The 20,495-nt window shown below is 42.4% G+C and overlaps 2 protein-coding genes across 4 annotated transcripts in view; both read left to right on the forward strand.

Moving 5' to 3' along the window:
- USP54 (ubiquitin specific peptidase 54) overlaps nucleotides 1-7,959 on the forward strand; it is a gene marked incomplete at its 3' end in the record, with an annotated part of 72,056 nt that extends 64,097 nt beyond the window's left edge. Inside the window, 4 exon segments of the mRNA XM_082855227.1 lie at nucleotides 419-537; nucleotides 1,146-1,286; nucleotides 5,197-5,383; nucleotides 7,400-7,959. Coding sequence (XP_082711353.1) covers nucleotides 419-537; nucleotides 1,146-1,286; nucleotides 5,197-5,383; nucleotides 7,400-7,959 — 1,007 coding nt within the window.
- A 2,815-nt stretch (nucleotides 7,960-10,774) lies between these two features.
- Nucleotides 10,775-20,495, forward strand: part of PPP3CB (protein phosphatase 3 catalytic subunit beta) — a 49,068-nt gene continuing 39,347 nt past the window's right edge. For all 3 annotated transcript variants that reach the window (XM_082854367.1, XM_082854369.1, XM_082854368.1), the window contains exon 1: nucleotides 10,775-10,890. In XM_082854367.1, the coding sequence (XP_082710493.1) occupies nucleotides 10,806-10,890 (85 nt within the window). In that variant the 5' untranslated portion in view covers nucleotides 10,775-10,805. The remainder of the gene's footprint in view (nucleotides 10,891-20,495) is intronic.

A 20,495-nucleotide genomic window follows, 5' to 3' on the forward strand; every position in this document is an offset into this window, starting at 1 on the left:
TGATTACTATGATAATTTTCAATTCCTAACCAGACTGGAGATAATAGTTCCTTTGTCATCACAGACACTCTAGAGAATCACTATATCAGATAATTTCCTCTGTATGTATTATAAGTCTTGGGCCCAAGGCTGACAGAAGCAAAGCTGATTATATTTACTATTCAGCTATCTGTCCACAGAGCCCTTTCTCAACAAGGTTCTTCAAGGCCTGTGTTCTGAGATCCTTATGGTCTTATAGGAAGCTATCCATATTCTGAAACTCCTGTTTCTACATTCCAGGAGCCCATCCTCCAGTGGATTCAGAGATGCATATTTGTTATTTAATGAAACAAGAATTCCTGAGTTTTGTGCTGCCAGGCTGAGTTTAGACTCCAGGAGAAGAGATGGCTTCAACTTGTATTTATGTTTTCCTCCTCAGGCTCTACAGATGGTGTAGGAAGGAGGTTGCGCTCAGCCCCTGGCCTTGATCTCTCAAAGACCCCAACAGCAGAAATAGAGCACAGTCTCCATGAAGCCAATACAGTGTCTACTTCTCAGGTAGCCACCTCAGGTGCTAAAGTTTTGGGCATGGGGTGATGTGTTGGGAAAGAATTATGGAGAGAGATGAGTGGTAGGGTTGGTGGTAAAGCAGCGGCATGGTAATGTGGGGCTGTTGGAAGAGAAGAAGGTCTATGATTGGGCGGCTTCTTTTTTTTTTCTTTTTTTAAACATCTTTATTGGAGTATAATTGCTTTACAATGTTGTGTTAGTTTCTGCTGTATAACAGTGAATCAGCTATACATATACCTATATCCCCATATCCCCTCCCTCTTGCATCTCCTTCCCACCCTCCCTATCCCACCCCTCTAGGTGGTCACAAAGCACCAAGCTGATCTCCCTGTGCTATGCGGCTGCTTCCCACTAGCTATCTATTTTACATTTGGTAGTGTACATATGTCAATGCTACTCTCTCACTTCGTCCCAGATTGGGCTTCTTTTGAGTGAGAGGAGATTGCCACATGGCCACTACCTTTTAAATACGTCTAATTCAGATATCTACTAGTGAGTCTTACCCTATTCTCTCCCATATCCCTCGGGACAGGGTCTGTGGGAAAACCACATGTCTGGTGTTCTGTGTCTGCCTGTGTGTGTCTGTGTGTTTGAAGGCTGCACCTGGCCGAGGCCCCAGCAGGGAGTGTGGGGAGGATGATCAGTATGGTGCAGAGAACTTTCGGCGCATCTCACGCAGTCTCAGTGGCACCGTTGTCTCAGAGAGGGAGGACATCCCAGTCTCTTCCCACAGTTTTGTAAGTAGAATCAGGGTCTATCTATTCAGAGCATCCTCTTTCTCTTGCTAGGTAAAAATATACTGCAGGTGAAGGGGCAGGAGAAGCTGAAAGTTGTAATCTGGGGGAAAGCCATATGCACTCAGCAAAAATGAGGACACATAGTCATTATTTTCTTGACACACATTTACTTGGAGCCTAGAAGAATGTCCCTTCTCTGTAGCAGTTCTGGAAGGTGTATTATAGGCTTCCCCAGGATGAGAAGAGTACTAGCAGCCTCAAGAGGAGTCTTGGAGAAGCCACTGCTGCTGACTGGGTTAGAACCCACTGTACTAATCAAAGGAAGAAGATAAGAGATGGGTTGGAGTATTTTTTTGCCTTTTCTTCCCCATCCTAGTACATGACTGAGTAGGGTCCAGTGTGCTTTCAAGCTGAAATGAAGCATGTACATTAGCAAGAGAAGGAAAATGATTTAAAATCCTCATCCTTGGGGCTTTTCATATGGCATTAATGCAGTAGTCTATATGTGAAAGGGACAGGGACACCCAAGTCAGCAGAGATCAGCTAATTCAAATAGTTTCAGTGGTTGGGTTTCTAAAACGTGCCTTTTGAGAATTTCACACACTTGCCCAAAGCAAGTTGAATTTTTATTTCAGTAGGGGTCAGGATACAAAGCACCAGTATATTGAAGCATGCTCACCAGGTCAGTTTGATAAATACTAAAAAACAGGTCTTAAATATGTGATATAAAAATGTACAAAAAGAAAACTGTCTCTTCCACCACTTCTTCAGATCCAACTTCTTTCCCTAGAGGTAGTCATTTTTTCCAGTTTATTGCTCATAAGTTTCTAAAGAGCTCTGAACAGTTGGCCATTCTTTTTGGAAAAGGTGGCCTTTTCTTCCCAATATTTGTTCTCATATACCTTTAATGGCGAATTGTTATTTTCCTAGGAGAGTTGGCTTCCTTTGTCCTGACTTCTGTATCATTCATTTATTCATTGATTCGTTCTTTTTTTTTTTGATGTGGACCATTTTTTTAAAGTCTTTATTGAATTTGTTACAAAATTGCTTCTGTTTTATGTTGTGGTTTTTTGGTCACGAAGCCTGTGGGATCTTAGCTCCCTGCCAGGGATCGAACCCACAACCCCTGCATTGGAAGCCGAAGTCTTAACCACTGGACTGCCAGGGAAGTCCCGATTCATTCTTTTAAACAAATGCTTTTTGAGCTTATGTTCTAGGTATTGTGCCAGATGCTGGGGAAGTGGTGGTGAGTGAGCTAGATACAGTCCCTGCTCTCATGACTTTACAGTCTACTGGGGGAGACAGATAAATAAACAATTGTAATATAATATGATAGGATTTAATGCTATGGAAGCATAATAGAGGGGACATCTAAACCAGGCTTGAAGAATCAGGGAAGTCTTCCTACAGGAAGTAAAAAGAATGTAGCAGATAAAGGGACCTGAAGCAGACATTAACTGAGTTAAAAGAAGCTCATTGGTATGGCATGATTAGAGTCTGGTGAGGGAAGGATGGAGAGTATTGACAAGTGAGACTGGAAACACTATAAACAAGGGTCATATCATGAACCACAGTAAGGAGTTCAGGAGGATAGAAGTGGACATACTGGAGAGCCAATTAGGAAGTAAAAATTAATGTGTTTGGTACCTACTTGCCTGGATATGGAGAAAGGAGAATCAAGGATAATATCTAGGAATTGTAGGTTGATAATGATAATATTTGAGGGAGGAGAAGCAGGAATATATTTGGGGGGAGAGATATCTGCAATTTTGGATATATTAAGCTTGAGTGGAGACAGGTATCTGGTAGCCTTTGGTTGTGAGACATATAAACTTGAAATTGAGATTCGAGAATCATAGCCACTAAAAAGAGGAAGAGTATTACAAAAAGAGGCGAGGAACCAGGACATATCCCTGAAGAGTATCAGATTTGAGGTGGTTCTTCTGAAGAACCCCAAAAGGAGACTTGGTAAAAGAGACCAGAGAGATAGAAAGGAAACCAGTGAAGAGTGGTGTCTCTTTCTTCTATGGCTGTGTCACATGCCGAGAGGACTAGCACCTGGTCCTTATGCTATATGGTAAATGCCTACCATGTGCCATGCTGTTGTTAGGTGCTATGAGCCCACACTGATGGAACAACACAAAATATCTTACAATCTAGTAAAGGAAATAAGATATACTGGAATATAGATTATTTTATTTAATATATTATTGATTAAGTGCCTATAATGTTCCAGGAGCTGTTCAAGGTGCTGGGGATACTGGAGTGAAAATAAATGTATTCTACTAGGAGAGAAAGACAATAAACAAGTAAACCCCAGACAATGTGTGATAAAGAAGAATAAAGCAAAGGAAGAGGATGAGGAGTAAAGAGGTAATAGTGGTTATTCTCAGGGCTATTTTTGATAGAGTAGTGAGGGAAATCAGCTCTAAGAAAGTAACATTTGATCAGAGACCTCAGTGACATGAAGGTGTAAGCCACGGGAAGAACATTCCCGGTAACAGAAACGCAGAGTGTAAAGGCCCTGAGGTGGAATGAGCTTGGTGTGTTTGAGGAATGTTAAGAAGGTTAGAGTGTAAAAGGCACAGGAATGGTAGGAGATAAAGAGAAAGATCAGCATTGCCATATCACATAGGAACTTGCAGGCCACACTAAGGAGGTAGAGGGCTGGAGATAGGAAGACTAAATTGGAGGCTGCTGCAGTGGTCCAATTGAGTTTAAATATAAAACCTATAGGTAGAGGGCTTCCCTGGTGGCGCAGTGGTTGAGAGTCCGCCTGCCGATGCAGGGGACACGGGTTCATGCCCCGGTCCGGGAAGATCCCACATGCCGCTAAGTGGCTGGGCCCGTGAGCCATGGCTGCTGAGCCTGCGAGTCCGGAGCCTGTGCTCCGCAACGGGAGAGGCCACAACAGTGAGAGGCCCGCATACTGCAAAAAAAAAAAAAAAAACCTATAGGTAGAAATGACATTACATGGCATAGGTAACTAATGGAATTGTGGAAGAAAAGTGCAAAATCAAGGGCAATGTCAACATTTGAGTCTAGGTGACAAGAAAATACGGTACCAGGAGGAGGAGTTTGGAAGAATGTTGGTTCAATTTTGGACATATTAGTGTTTCATATGTTAAAGGGGATATTTCAGAGATTTTGCCACAGAAGTGAATGTTGAATGGAGCATAGAGCAGGTCATAAGCATCAATGGGTACAAACTTGACAGACAGCACCAAAGTGGAGACTGTAGAGTGTAGCAGTAATGGGAAAGATGGAATAGAGAGTTTTTGATTGTACATTTAGGGAGATATATATTAGTTCCCAATATTTAGAGAGAGTGTAGAATTTTCTTTTTCAATCTCTCAGGCTTTCTGAATTTCTCTCATTTCTTCTCTATTTTTAATTTCTTAATTTTTAAATATGTATTTTTTAGAGGCTTTTGTTACTTTTTTTTTTTTTTTTTTTTTTTTTGGCCATGCTGAGCAGCTTGTGGGATCTTCGTTCCCTGACCAGGGATTGAACCTGTTCCCTTAGCAATGAAAGTGCATAGTCCTGGACCGCCAGGGAATTCCCCTCTTCTCTATTTTTAAATTTCTATCACAATCTCTCTAATTCTACTATTAGCATTAAGGAGTTTGCTAAAGACCTTGATGTTAGGTTTGGGAAGGTGAGGGTTATGAGGAAGATAGATTAAGGGAAGAGAATCTGTAGTTTGGTGTCTCCAGTTCATAGTGGTCAGGATGTTTCCTAGAGGGGCTGATAGGGAGAGTGACAAGTAAATTGGGTCCCTCTCTAGATTAAGGAATGCTTGTACTCTAGTTCCTTCCATCTCCCCCTGCTTTCCTCACTGTTTACCCAACCATATCCTGCTCTGTGTTAATCCTCATCTCTATGTTTTTTTGTCTTGTCTCATTATAAGGATTCATCAAACGCGAGGAAAAAGCCTTTGGAAACCGGGCACCGTTGTTCCAGCTCCTCTTCCCTCCCTGTCATCCATGACCCTCCTGTGTTTCTCCTTGGTCCCCAACTCTACCCATCCCAACCACAGTTCCTGTCCCCAGATGTCTTGATGCCCAGCGTGGCAGGGGAGCCCCATAGACCCCCAGGTAACTCTCCCCACAATCTACTATTATGTGCTGGAATGTGGTACATTTCCAGGGACTTGGAAGAATCAAATCAGTACACCTGTTGGGGGGTGGGGGAAGAGGGGTCACAGGTGGGGTTGTAAAGGGATATGAATGACTGCTTTAAAGATGAATTATGATTGAATCATTTCTTGGGCAACATGGTCTAGACCAGAGCTCCCAGAATCTAACTACCCATGAAAATGAATTGCTTCAGTCATGATAGGATATGCTTTTAAGTGACCAAGGGGAGTTAATACCCAGTCTTTAAGATCCCCCAAAACAGGAAGTGTCATCTCTATCAGCTAGTTTCCTCTCCTTCTATCCCGAGTCTCAGTTGAGCGATGGTCTAGGACAGCGGTCCCCAACCTTTTTGGCACCAGGGACCAGTTTCGTGGAAGACAATTTTTCCACAGATGGGAGGGGCAGGGGGGATGGTTTGGGGATGATTCAAGCGCATTACATTTATTGTGCATTTTACTTCTATTACTATTACATTGTAATATATAATGAAATAATTATACAACTCGCCATAATGCTGACAGGAGGCAGAGCTCCAGCGGTAATGCGAGTGATGGGGAGCGGCTGTAAATACTGCTGAAGCTTCGCTTGCTCCCCTGCTGCTCACCTCCTGCTGTGTGGCCTGGTTCCTAACAGGCCATGGACAGATAGCAGACCGTGGCTCCGGGGTTGGGGACCCCTGATCTAGGAGGACGAGGTGTGAATGGGAGACTTGGAAAGACCCTTGGAATATCCATGCCATGTATAGAGACCCAGACAATCCTGGGGAAGGTTGACAGTATCCTTTTGGCTTTGACCCTCCACAGCTAGATTTGTTCCTTTTCCTCCTTATGGGCTGAATCTACAGTTTAAGGCAGTGATTCTCAACGGGAAACGGAGGTGCTACTGGCATATAGTGGGTAGAGGGGCCAGGGATGCTGCTAAACATCCAGCAATGCACAAGCAGTTTCCTTGCACACCCCATCCCACCCCCAAAACAAAGAACTGTCAGCCCAAAATATCAGTAGTGCCGAGGTTGAGAAACCTGTCTGTGGATATGTAAATCCCCAGGGCAAGGAGGGATGGTTGTCATTCTTAGAACAGAAGATAGAGTAGTATTGTTGATATTTGTGTCCAAATTTTAGGGAGCTTTGGATACGCAGGCCTTCTGGACAAATGGACTTCATATTACTCAGTGGAACAGCCAGGTAGCCAGCCTCCTTTGACAGTTATTAGGGGTATCTGATTAGTCAGGCAGCATTTATTGCAGCTTGTTCTGCACCAAATGCTACAGTGAATACAGGGGAGAAAGAAGGCAGCTCTCTGCTCTCAAAGAGCTCAGAGTTTCAATAGTCAGATATACATATGTGTAAGTATAGTACAGGTGTTGATGGAATTTTAAAATAAAGAATGAAAAATATTGTTTACAAGTGATTTTTTGAAAATTAGTTATTTTGTTTCTTTTAAGTAAAGGGGAATCAATGTATAGAAAAGGCATTTCACATTATGTATGTGGGAGTGGTGCAAACAAAAGCAGAGATCTTGGAGAATGAGCAAGAATGTAAGCAGACACAGCTTAACTTCAGTGAAGGTACCATGTTCAGAAAAACTGAGTGATGTTTTGGAGTGGTGGCTCTTAAGGAGTAAAGTTGTCACAGTGAGAACATACATTTGCAATATTAGAGAGCCATTTGTGTGTGACTGTGTGTGTGTGTGTGTGTGTCTTTTGGAGGAAGGATTATAGTGCAGTGAGACAGAAGTATGGCAACATCCAGGAGACTGTTTCATTTGCACAGGTTGGAGGTAAGAGACTTGATTTTAATGTTTATTAAGAATTTTTAAAAATGAAATTAAAAGCAAAACTAGGTTCCTTCTTTCCCTTATGTGTATGTTCTTGGAGAGGTGGGGAGTTGGAAGGAACAGCCAGAAATGGTCCTCAGGAAAGGAGAATGGTTTTACTGAAGATGCTCAATCGTTGGGTTTCTTTTCTCTTCCCAGGAACTTCGAGGAGTGTCCAGCAGTTTCTGGCTATGTGTGACAGGGGTGAAACTTCCGAAGCGGTCAAGCACACAGGAAGGACTTTGAACTACCGGAGTCTCCCCCATCGAACCAGAACAGATGCCTCCTGGGGAGCATGGTCAGAGACCAACCAGCATATTGGCGCCAGATTCCTGACTACTCCAGGGTGCAAGCCTCAGCTAACTCACACTGCCACACTACCAGAGAGACACCAGGGCCTTCAGGTTCCTCATGCTCAGTCCTCGGAGGATCTTTTCCATTCACCCTCCCACGTTCCCATTGTTTACCCTGTGTCTCTGCCGTCAAGCAGTCTTCGTGTACCCCTGAGGTCAGCTTGGAATTCAGGTCCTGTTCCAGGGTTTCGAGCCCCTGGTCCTCGAAGAGTAGATATGCCCCCAGATGATGACTGGAGGCAAAGCAGTTATACCCTGCAATCTGGGCACAGGAGGACAGGGAGAGAGGAGTTTCTGTTTGTTCTAGCAGATGCCCCCGGAAGAGAGCAGATCAGGGCTAGAGCCATGCAGCACAGCAGGTGGTAAAGGTCACCCCTTTCCTCTCCTGGAGCCACAGCTTTCTCTATAGAGTTGGTACCCTGCATCCCTGCTGGGGCTGTGCTAGTCTCATCTCAGCATAGAGTTGGCACCTTCTCCTAGGGGTGCCAGGAACCGCTAAAGAGACCTGGCTCTTTGAGAGGGAATATTTGAAATTCCAATTTCCATTCACCTAGCAAAAGGAAGCAGCTGCTGTTTAGGGCTTTATTTGACCCACCTTAAAGATGAATCCATATTACTCTGGACACTAGCCATTCCTTAGGATCTTAGGGTCACCGTTTTATTCCTGAATACTCTATGCCCCCACCTCCACCTGAGCCCTCGTATTCTGTTCTTTATTATATTACCAACTTCTTTGTTTTATCCACCTGTCCCTATTACCTGACCTTCTGTCTTCCCAATCCCCCATCCTTGGAGGGACATGTAGCCCTGTAGTGTTGGTCTTGACCACAACATTCAGGCTAACCCACCTGCCCAGATTGTCCCTCTGCCCTCAAACTTTTGGCCTAGAATGCGAGGCTGCCAACATAACAATTGCTCTTCTGAACAGATGGAGTCAGGCACACTAACATACCCTCCTGTCCTCAGCAGCAGAGCCATTACTGCCACTCGCTCAGTCGCCGTTGTAAACCCTGAGAGTCAGCTGAACTATTTTAGGGCCAAACATACTGTTTTTGTAAAGTATTTTTCATTAATAAATCTATAAGATAGTTCTATTTAATTCCTTGTCACTTAATTGTCTATTTAATCCCTTTTGTATGCTCTTGCTCTTTTGTATTGGGGTGGGGAAGCCTGGAGAAGCAAGAAATACCAATTCCCAGAGGCCTGGGGCTCTGTATATGGCTTTTGACTGAGTGAAAGTGAGCAGCCAAAGAGGAATTGAAGGATAGTTGAAGGGTATATATTCAAGGTAGGAGTCAATGGGTCCTAATATGGAGTGACTTTCCTTGTTATTATTGCCACTAGTATATTTTCTATCCCTTTCCTGCCAAGAGGCACTCAACACATTACACACTTTCTCCTTCCCTCCTTAGGGAGATTTTCTGGGGATTCAAACTCCTCTTACAAACTCACTCCTGATCTAGGTACTCTTGGTGCCCTCCCTCTGCAAGTTTGTGATGCGCCTCGTATCCTTTCCTTGCTCTCTTCCCATGGCTGCCCCTCCCCTTCCCCTGTGGAATTATTGCACTTCCATGCCAGAAAGATCCATTTTCACCCCTGCCTCACTCCCAAATTCACCTCCCTCTAAAAAATATTTTGTGAGTTCCCTTTGCAAAGAATACCCATTGGGCATTTCTCTTCTGTTTTACCCCAGCTCTCATGATCACTGAGATTGACGAAATGAAGAGGTAGAGAGGTGCTCTTTGAGACCTTTGAACAACTGCTTATCTAATTATCTCCATCTATTATGAACAGATTCTGAGCACATGTAGTATTGAGCAGGAGGATGTGCAGGCATTTCTCACCCTATGCTACTTGAATCCTATGCCATCAAGATATATAGATCTTAGTGGATATGCTGGTCTCTGTTCATGATCCAGTACCTTTCCTGGTGTCATACACACTTCTAATAATTATTGATTGAACAGTCAGTTCTTTTTTTTTAAAATTAATTTATTTTTGGCTGCACTGGGTCTTTGCTGCGCATGGGCTTACTCTAGTTGTGGCGAGCGGGGGCTACTCTTCGTTGTGGTGCACGGGCTTCTCATTGCGGTGGCTTCTCTCTTGTTGCGGAGCACAGGCTCTAGGTGCGTGGGCTTCAGTAGTTGTGGCTCTCGGGCTCAGTAGTTGCGGCATGCAGGCTCTAGAGCACAGGCTCAGTAGTTGTGGCACACAGGCTTAATTGCTCCACAGCACGTAGGATCTTCCCGGACCAGGGCTCGAACCTGTGTCCCCTGCATTAGCAGGCAGATTCTTAACCATTGTGCCAGCAGGGAAGTCCCGAACAGTCAGTTCTTGTCCCACTACTCCGTTCCCCATGAATGTCCGTCTCTATAAAGTTTCCATAGAAAACCTGGGCCCACATTTCTGTATACGCAGAGAAATATCCTGTGAGGTATTTCTTATGAGGAACTAATTTCCAGTTCCCTACTTACTCCTCTGCCTTCGGAATCTCTGTTTTCTGAATGAATCAGGAGGGAGGCTGTGTCCTTTTCAGGTGAATTCTGTACTCTTTGAACGTCTCTTGGTGTCATCCCTTTCTTTCCTCTTACGTGTTTTGATTCTTAACCCTTGGAGCCTAGTCTGCTCTACCTGCATTGTTACTCTGTGCCTCCAGACTCTTGACAGTTCCAGGCTCTAAACACAAGGGTCAGTCAGGTTCTCTCTCAGACTCCATTCTGAACTGTTGCTTTGCTCTAGAATCTAGAATGCTTCCTCTATTTCTCCTTTCAGTTACCAACCAAAGTACCCGGATTCGGTAGTCAAATTGTTATATATTTTTTCTCTATTAGTAGAAGATTCTTAGGTTTGATCGTCACCCCATCTTACTGGGAGCTCCATAAAAGCCGGTGTCGTTTTCCCTAGCACTCATTCACCGCAGCAACTAGATGCAGACAGCCATCTCTTCTCACTCTTTTGTTTCTGCCTGCCCAGAATTTTCACCTGATCCCTTGGCTCGTCCCGTTTCTCTCCTAGCCTCAGTAATTTTGCCCAAGTCCCTAGAGCCTGCTCCGCCCCCGCCCCCGCACGCGCGGTGCATGCCGGTCTTAGCCCCTCTGTAGGGAAAGAGGGTCCGCCATGTTCCCCGGCGGCGCCGCCGCTTGGCTCTGGTAGCCGCCGCCCCCGCCCCCAACCCCGCCCGGCCCAGCGCCTAGCCGAGCCCCGGGCCCAGCATGGCCGCCCCGGAGCCGGCCCGGGCTGCACCGCCCCCACCCCCGCCCCCGCCGCCCCCTCCCGGGGCTGACCGAGTCGTCAAAGGTGAGAGGTGGACGAAGCCCTGAGGGCCTGGCCTGAGGAGGTAGCTGTGTGAGGGCGGGCGGGAGACCGTCCCCTCCGGAGCGGGCCCGGAAGGGCGGGCGAATGACTGGCTGCCTCCCTTGGGGAGTGGCCCCTGGGCGGGCCCCTGCTGGGCTGGGCTGAGTCGGTGGCGGCGGCTCCGCGGTCTCTCGCTTGCCTTCTGGCCGTGGCGGGGGTTTCGCCCTGGGGGGTCTCCTAGCCGAAGGGGTGAGGCTACTAGTCGCAGAGCCCCTTTCTTTTCCTGCCCGGTCTGTCAAAAGCGGCCCAAAGGCCGCGATTAGCTTCCTGCACCGCGACAGCTGCACGCCTGGCTTGCCTGGGCGGACCGAGGGGCTCGGAGACCTTCAGCCACGCGGCGCCGGGCGATGAGCAGTCAGAAATCACCTCGGCTTTGGCCCACGTCTGCTCCCCAATGACAGCCGTCTGCCCTATTCGCGCCTAGTTAGCGCCAGCCGCAGGGGTTCGGCCCTCAGGTGTCACCCCGCGCGGAAATTGGGGGAACTGTATGGGATCGGACAAGGGTGAAGGGACGAGCCAGAATTTGGGGGCCCCGGCTTTAAGTGCAGAATAGATGGAAAAAAGACAGCATAAAAGAGAAAAAAGCTTCAGGGATAGGAAGAAGCATTTACATAGAAAACCGTCAACACTTTTTGGTCAAAGGCCAAGAGGGGTTAGCCCTCCTTTGCAGGCAGACACCCACACACTCCCCCTAGAAGAAAAAATTAAATATTTCTCAGCTGGTGCAGAATTTATGGTTGTTTAACGACCACAGGTCAGCAGATTAATTTAAAATAGAGAAATTGAGGGCTAATTGAGAGTTGCTTAAGATTTCCACGCTTTCTGGGAGAGCCCATCAACTTGAAGCACTGCTGCGGAGGTGAAAAACATAATTTGAAATGATTTTTCTTTATCCTGTAGCTTGGTCAGTAAATTGAAATCATTTTAGAATAAAGGTTTCCTTATTGTATCACATTTATTTTTGAAAGATAGATACTTTTATTTGTTTTATTTATTTATTTAATTCAGCTTCTTAAGTATACTGGCACAATGTAAACACTGTTAGCCCAGTTTTGGAAATCTGACTAGACATGTTTCCATTAAAATATTTAAAAACAAGAAAAACTTTTTCCTTTGTGTTTTTTTAATTTTAATTTGTCAATTCGAGTCTCCTTTAATAATAATAACACTAATTTGTATCTAGGCTATGTAGATAATTTTAAAAACTTAATAGTATATCTTTTCAGGCCAGTTATTGGAATGAACTAAAGAGTTTATGGAATCCTTGTCCTGAGAAATCTTTTAAAAAAGAGAAAGAAAAATGATTGGTAGTTCAGGCATTCATCCTATTGTGAAATCCTGAAGTTCTGTGGGGGTGGGAATAGGAGACATGGGCTGCCTGTTAATTTGCTGACAGTATACTTGTGCTGTCTGTTAATTTCCCTGGGTACTTTTCACCCTACTATTAGATGGGACAACCAGTCACATTGCTGAACAGTGAGTTTATGCTCTCCTTATGCTTGTGAATCTTCTTGTTCCTTGTCAAATATGTGGTAATATTTCCCTTGTACTGCTTTAATACAGTAAAAATAAGATTCCAGACATAAGGCATATTCCTTAGGGGTGAGATTTGAATGCAAGACACAGTCATGTTTGCAGTTTATTGGTATGAAATAAAAGTCACTTGATTTAGGTAAATAGGAGTTTGTTGGTAAGAAAATTATAGTTTAGTAGAGCTCATGGATATAAGATCTCATGTGCTTTGTAGTATATTCTTCAAGACAATTTTCTTCATGGAATTTGTTAGCTAGTTGGAATGACTGATATGGATCACATGCTTTAGATATAGTGTGCAACAGACTGGTTTGTGCTGCTCATGGAGTCTCTGGCTTCCTTGGAAGTTACTGGGAAACTTACCTTTCGTATACAAATCTCCTTTTAGATTTCATCTTCAAGCTTTTCTTGTCTTTCTCAGTCAATAATTGTACTCTCATGTTGCATTTGATGACAAAGAACACCAGTTTCCTGAAGATATATGACCACAGTGCTAGTTCAACTTAGGTTTAACTTGTTAAAAATCCAGATTTCTTTTAAGTCCAGTATGTGCTAGTTTTGCATCAGTACCATTTCATAGTAGTAATGTTATGGAGACCATCGTTGACGTTGAATACAAGTAGTCTTTTTACTCCCTGAAACTTTTCCTTGTTGTCTCTAAATTTTATACTCTTACACTTCTAGTCAGGAGGCCTATATTTTATGGTCACATAGGTTTTGAAGGGGAAATAGGTCTTTCTGTATTTAATATCAAATGCCTGAAATTCACATCATGTGAAGTTTGAGATCTTGGGATACTATAGGTGATTCATGTATAAATTATCTATTCACTGAAATTATTAGTGGTAATTCCATATCACTGATTATGGGTGATTACGTTTCCTGGTTAGTTAAAGAAGTTCAGTTCTGAGCCTGCTCCAGCTGGTGGCTCTGGTCAAATTCTGTTGGAAAGTTGGTGTAGCCCAAGTGGTTTAGGTGAGATAGTATGCCCTCTTGACAATTTTCTGTTAAGCATTTTTCTATCTTTAGCTAAGATAGGAAGTTGAAAATAAGAAAATAGAAACAAACTAGGAAAAACAGCTGATTGTATTGGCGTGAATGCCTTATTGACACATCAGCAAAATTGGTGTGTGTAATTTAAGCATAAAACCCTGAATTTATGTATATTGCTCTCCCTCCTCGCCCGGAAATTTGCTTGACCTGAATTGTTCAGGTACTTCCTTTTCTTTCCAGATACTTTTAAAATGTACTTTTTGCCGTATAGATCAGGTCCCAGATTTGTAAAACTAGATTATCCCTTGAGATTATTAAATCTATTACTCCTGATACAAAAATTCACCTTTATCACTTAGAATGCATTGTCTATATTGTGTATATGTTCATTTTAGCACCCACAATGTGACTCTCTTTTGCATTCAACATGTTTTCTTTATTTCATAGGTTATATTATCCTTATCTCTTAAATTATCAGACTTTCAGATTGAACCAAAATGCTAAAGAGTGTGTGTTGTAAGTTTTTTAGCTATTATATATCTGATGGGCAGCCTTATGATTCATTTAGGTTCTCTTGCCAGCTGCCCTGCTTATAAATCTGAGGCTAACGTGTTTTCCAGTACCTTAGCTTTATTAGGATTGCTTATTTTCATTACAGATTTTTAGATGACCCACAAAGGTCTCGGGGTCACATAGCTACTTCAATGTTTTTTACTAGTTCTATTTCATTATATTTTAAAGCAACTTGCATTTTAATTTTTGTTTACAAAAGCTATTTTGTGGACTTACCTATCTAAAAAATATAACTCTTGAAAATGATATTTCTTTTTCTTTCCACCTTTGTTAAACTGTTCAGCATACTAAAATAAATCTTCAGTACCATGTGTCCTATAGAAAGCAAAGGAACAGAGAATATTGTGTGTGTGTGTGTGTCTGTGTGTGTGTGTGTGAGAGAGAGAGAGAGAGAGAGGGAGAGAGAGAGAGAGGGAGAGAGAAAGGGGGAGAGAGAGAGAGAGAGAGAGGGAGAGAGAGAGAGAGAGGGAGAGAGAAAGGGGGAGAGAGAGAGAGAGAGAGAGAAAGAAGGAAAGAGAACACTGGCAACAGGTCATCTTAGAAGGAAAATGCCAAGGAGGAAAGCTGTTCAGTGGTGAGGCAAAAGTTTTAGGTTCGGAGCTATTGAATGAATTGGCAAGAGTTATAAGGAAAAGTTTGGTGAAAGAATTTTGATTTATTAGATGAGGTGTGTTTTAGTGCCAATCATATGACTTCATTTCATTATTAAAATGTTTATTTATACACAGAGATGAAATAAGCTAAAGCTAATTGGCATCCTTGTATGGTATGTAAAATTTATTTTGGAAATTCAGAGTAATCAAATAGCAAAAATTTTTTAATGCCTGCTGTATAGCTAAAAACTGTAGGGAAACAACAGAAGTGTGAAAGATAAACTACAGTCTTGGTCCTTGGGGAAATAAGTACTCATAAAAAGTTAATCATTTATGTCATAAGGCTGGGTGTGATTAATAATTGCCAGATAAGTGGCAGACCCAGCAAGCTGAGTTCAAAGAAGGTAGTGATGATTCTGGACTGGAGTGGTCTAGCAAGGGTTTGTATAGGAGGAAAGAGGTCTTGAAGAATGGGTAAGATTCAAATAAGCAAAAGATTGGGACCATTTATTTGTGCAACATTTATCGAGTATGTGCTTTGTACCAGACATAATACTAGGCATTAGGGATACAGAATTGAAATAAGTAAGATAGATTCTCTTGGAGGCAGTCTGGTGGGGGAGACATTATTGCAAATAAATAATATAATGAATTAGATACAAAGTGCTGTTGGAGCTGTAAAAAAGGAATTAACTGTCTTAATTGGAAACTTTACTGAAAGGATTATGTTTTGAGCGGAGCCTTAAAGGATGAGTAGAATTTCTTCAGATATAAGGTAGGGCTGGGATAGAGAAAATATTTTCTGGTAGAGAAAACAGCAGCAGAAAGGCATGGAGTTTGAAAAAAGCATGAAATATGTGACAGTATTGTGTGAAGTTCTTGGCAAGCAGGAGATGAAGTTGGAAAGGATTTTTTGTACACCAAGTTGAGGATCTGAAACTTAAGCTAAGCAGTATAGCCTCTGGATGATTAAGAACACTGGATGATTAAACCTCTGGAGTCAGACTGCCTGGGTTTGAACCTAGTTCTACTTTAACCTTTTCACTGAGGACAAGATACTTAATATCACCAACCCTCAATTTTCTCATCTGCAAAATAGAGTTAATAATATGGGATTTTTGAAGGATTAATAGAGACAATTCATGTAAAATTTGTACCGCAGTGCCTGGCCTGACACATGGTAAGTACTCAACTAATGATAGCCATCACCATTATTATTATTGAAGGTTTTAAAGTAAAGGAATGACCCAGTATTTTGGTTTTTGAAAGCTAACGTGATATTGTGTAGAATGAAATATTATAATGGGAGAGGCTTAAATCAGGATGTCAGAAGATTAATGGAGTAGTCCAAGTGCAGAATGACCACAGTATGAATTAAGAGAAGGAGAAAAACCAGATATGACACAAATTCTGAGTAATATTAGAAAATAGATATATTGGATCAGTGACTGGGTGTGGGAGTGAAACAGGTGGAAGAGCAAACCTTTTTGAGAAAACAGTAATCAGACTAATTTTGCTTTAGTGATTGTTTGAGCATTGGTAGTTGAAAGCAGAAGAGATTGGAGTGACATGGAAGATACTGGGAATGGTTAAGAAAGACTTTGAAAATAAGTTTCAGGCTGTTGTTCCCTTTATTCTTTAGTCCTTAAGAAACCACCCCAAATTTTGGGGTAGATTTATCTACCTATGCTTTGTACAAAAAAGGGGAGGGAAAGTAGAGATTTTAGTTAGAGTTTTCTCGTACACAAAGTAATAAGAACTTGAACTAACATTGCAGCAATGGAGGTGTTAAAAAAAAAAGAGAGAATTTGAAGAATCAGTAGGACTTGGAGTCCAGAAAGAGAACAATGACACCAAAATTTTAAGTCAGAGTAACAGAGAATGATGATACCATAACAAAAATAAGCCAGGAAGGGGAACCAGTTTTTGAGGGAAGGTTATTGTGTTCAAAGAACCACCACACATTAAAAGGAATCCAAGGGATACCTGGAAATTTTGAAGACAGTGTTGTAGGATCTGCTGAAATCTTTCTTTAGAGCATGCTTCTACCTGTGGCATCTGAAGGGGTTACACTGTTCTTGGTGAAGAGGAGAGTTTTGATGACTCTTTTAGTCAGAAGAGCATTGTCATTGTGTTGGTATAAGACAGGTAGTACTGGAGTAGCATTCTGAAGAACTCAGCTTCAATCATGGCTCTACCCCTTACTAGTTGAAACACCTTGAGAGAGCCATTAACTTATCTGAACGTGTTATCCTATTTGTGCAATTGAGATAAAACTTGCCCTACTGAACTCACAGGATGTCTCTGAGAATCATAGCGTTATGTATGTGAAAGCAGTTTGTAAACTGTAAATAAAGCACTATAAATATATTGTCATTGCTACATAAATTAGTGTAAGATAAGTAATTTAGAAACTGTAACTAATGTATTATTAATTCAGTAGACATTAGTATACATGTTCAAATCACTAGGTATGTAGAGATGAAAGACAGCTCCCTCGCCTTCAAGGAGCTCATAAACTTGAGGGGGAGACAAGATACTTACAGTACAATTGATAAGTGCCATGATGTAGGTGTGCATCAAATGCTTTGCTATGGGACCACAAGGAGGGGGCACCATTAACCTAGCCTGGGAACAGGAAATGTTTTCAAGAATTGGAACACTGAAATGAGGTTTAAGGACAAGGAGAAGTTAGGCAAAAGGTGGGACTAGTGTACCCCCAAATAATAGGGCGTGCAAAGTACAGAGATTTTTTTTAAGTGATGTAACTTTAAAAATGAAGATTAAATATCTGAAGTATAGGATGTGTCCGGAATGTGAGTTAGTGGCAAAAGATGAGGGTTGGAAATGTAGGGAAGGGTCAGATTACAAGGGATCTCATATGGTATGTTAAGAGACACAATTTGGATTTTATATGATGAAACCAGTCTTGAAACAGGAGGATGTTGAGATTTGAATTTTAAAAAGTATTCTGAGTTATTGTGAAGCATGGGCAAAATTGAAAAGATTTTAGTAATTTTAGAAAAAAAAAAGTCCTTATTCAGTGTCCCAGGATCAAAGAGACAAAACCAGATCAGAGAATTATTTAGGACCTATTGACCATGTTAGGGCGAGGGAGAAAAAGACTTCTAGGATAATTTCCAGATGAGTAGCTGTATTGGTGATAGTTCAGAGGACATTAAGTTTTGGACATATTAAGTTTAAGATACTTATGGAACATCCAAATGAAGATATTTGATAGTTTAATAAGGATTTGGAGTTTAGTTAGGGGCAGGGTCTGGACTGAATAATATATTTGGGAGTCCACAAAATATAGATTTTAGTTGAAGCCATAGTTATGAATGAGAGGAGTGTGATATGAGGGCCAAGGACAGAATCCTAGGTCACACTGTCCTAGGACCAGAAAAAGGACTAGAAGTTCATGAAATAGGCTGATCAGGTATGACCAGAGAATTAAGAGAAAAACCAGGTGAGTGAGTTCAAGAACCCAAGAGAGGAGAGAGATATAAGGTGAAGGAATAGAGCAGAAGCCAGATAAATGTGGATTGAGGAAAGTAGACAAAAAAGTGATAAAATGAAGCTATACCCTGTAGATTACTCTTTCAAGAAGCTTAGTTGTAAAATAAGGGATATATATGGTAAAAACAGGGATGAGAAGTAAGGGAGAATTACTTGTTGGGGTTGTTTTTAAGATCATAGAGACTTTAGTACAGTCTCCCCTTGGTATCTGTGGGTATTTGGTTCCAGGATACCCCTCCCCATTCCAAAATCTGTGGATGCTCAAGTCCTTTATGTAAAATGTTTTAGTATTTGCATATAACCTACCTATATCCTCACATTTACTTTAAATCATCTCTAAATTACTTATAATACCTAATACAATGTAAATGCCATGTGAATAGTTGCCGGAGAGGCAAATGCAAGTTTTGCTTTTTGGAACTTTCTGGAACTTTATTTTTTAAATATTTTCTATCCGTGGTTGGTTGAATCTGCACAGGAAAGCCTGTGGTTGTGGAGGGCTGGCTGTATGTTTATCTGCTCAAAGGGAAGAACCAATGGAGAGTCAGAGGCAGAAGAAACAGAATAGGGGCATGGGTGGGTGGGAAGGGTGAACTGAAGTGAAGAGGTTGGGATAGTGGGATTCAGAGCACAGTAGAATGTTTAGTATTGGATGGATGGAATACCTCTTCCTTGATAGGAAGAAATGTAAAGTGGATACTGGCATAGATGTGGATGGAGAGGGACAGAAAAGTGACATTTGGTCTGAAGGTCTCAATTTTCTCTGAAAAAGATTCAAGTTGACTACTGAGTAAGAGAGAAATTAAGTGTAGGGTTCAAGGAAGAGGTGATCATTTGAAATCTCCACTGAGGAGAATGGGAGAGAGCACAGACTAGAACGTTGAATAGATTGATGGCAAGTGCTAGTGACCAACTAAGTTGGAGACCATGAATTTGTAGTAGCACTGAGCTGTTTTGATGATTTTTTTTTTTTGCGGTACGCGGGCCTCTCACTGTTGTGGCCTCTCCTGTTGTGGAGCACAGGCTCCGGATGCGCAGGCTCAGTGGCCATGGCTCATGGGCCCAGCCTCTCCATGGCATGTGGGATCTTCCCGGACCGGGGCACGAACCCGTGCCCCCTGCATTGGCAGGCGGACTCTCAACCACTGCGCCACCAGGGAAGCCCTGTTTTGATGATTTTATACTTAGCATCCAAGTTTAGAAACTTAACTCATCCAAGAATCGGAGTTTTGTAAGTAGGGTAAAAGGACAAAAGGACTTTAAACAATTCAGGATGTTGTTTAAAAAGTGGGTGGGTGATGGAATAGCTTCAGAATTGCAGCAAGCAAAGGTATCCAGAAGGGGGTTGATTAGGAGAGGCTGTCCACGTTCTTGATATAATTGGAGAACAGATGAAGAAAAGGGAGTGAATCTGAAAGGATTAGAGATTTTGATCATGGAGTAAGAGGTTAGAATTCAGGATTTCAGAGCTGGAGCAGAAATTATGGCTAAGGCTAGGGGAGTTGAAGTAGAATGGAGCTCCAACCTCTCAGTTCTTGGGTTTACATAGGTCATCCACATGGACATTGATGATGGTGGTGCTTAGAGTGGAGAAAGCTTTCGAACCAGGAAACTGAGTTTCATGTGAGAGATGACCAGAAATTTAGTAGATGGCTGGGACAAGAATAAACTAGCCAGAAGTCATGAACCTCAAACGAGGAAGCATTTTCTTCTTCACGGGAGTGATGATGTTGGAAGTGGTAGTGGGGAGCTGAAAGAAGACTGTAGCCTTTTTTGCTCAAATAGTGGAGTGTGGAAAAATGAGCATCGTCAACTTTGGAAAAAGTGTTTCAGAAGTGTTGTCCTTCAGGAGGACTAAGATTTAATTAAGCTAGAGAGATGAAGACAGCATTCTGTGAAGAGCTAAAATGTGTGTGTGTGCGTGCCCACACATGTGCACACAGGAAAGAAGGGTGAATTTTTAAAAAATTTTTTATAATGGGAATTCTGCAGGCCTCAATGAAGAGGATTGGGAGGGAGGAGAACAGCCTGAGGATGGTATGGTGTGAACAAAAGAAACACAGAGAAAAAAATCAGGAGGAACTTTATTTTGGACAGTTGCCAGTAATGGCAATGGTGAGCAGCACAGACATCTGAATGATATTTTGGAGTAGTTTTTAGGTGGCACAGGCTGCACCCCAGTTGGTGTTGGAGGCCTCACGGGGCTAATAGTCTGCAGCCTTTGCTTAGAGTTGGGCAACAGGATTAGTTAAGTCCCAGGATTTCTTACCATTAGTAGAAAATATAAGATCTCTGCTCTTCCCCCATCCTTGATCAGTCTGTGTCCCTGGTTTATTT

Source organism: Leucopleurus acutus (assembly GCF_964270905.1).
Source record: "Leucopleurus acutus genome assembly, chromosome: 14".
NCBI classification, from domain to species: domain Eukaryota; kingdom Metazoa; phylum Chordata; class Mammalia; order Artiodactyla; family Delphinidae; genus Leucopleurus; species Leucopleurus acutus.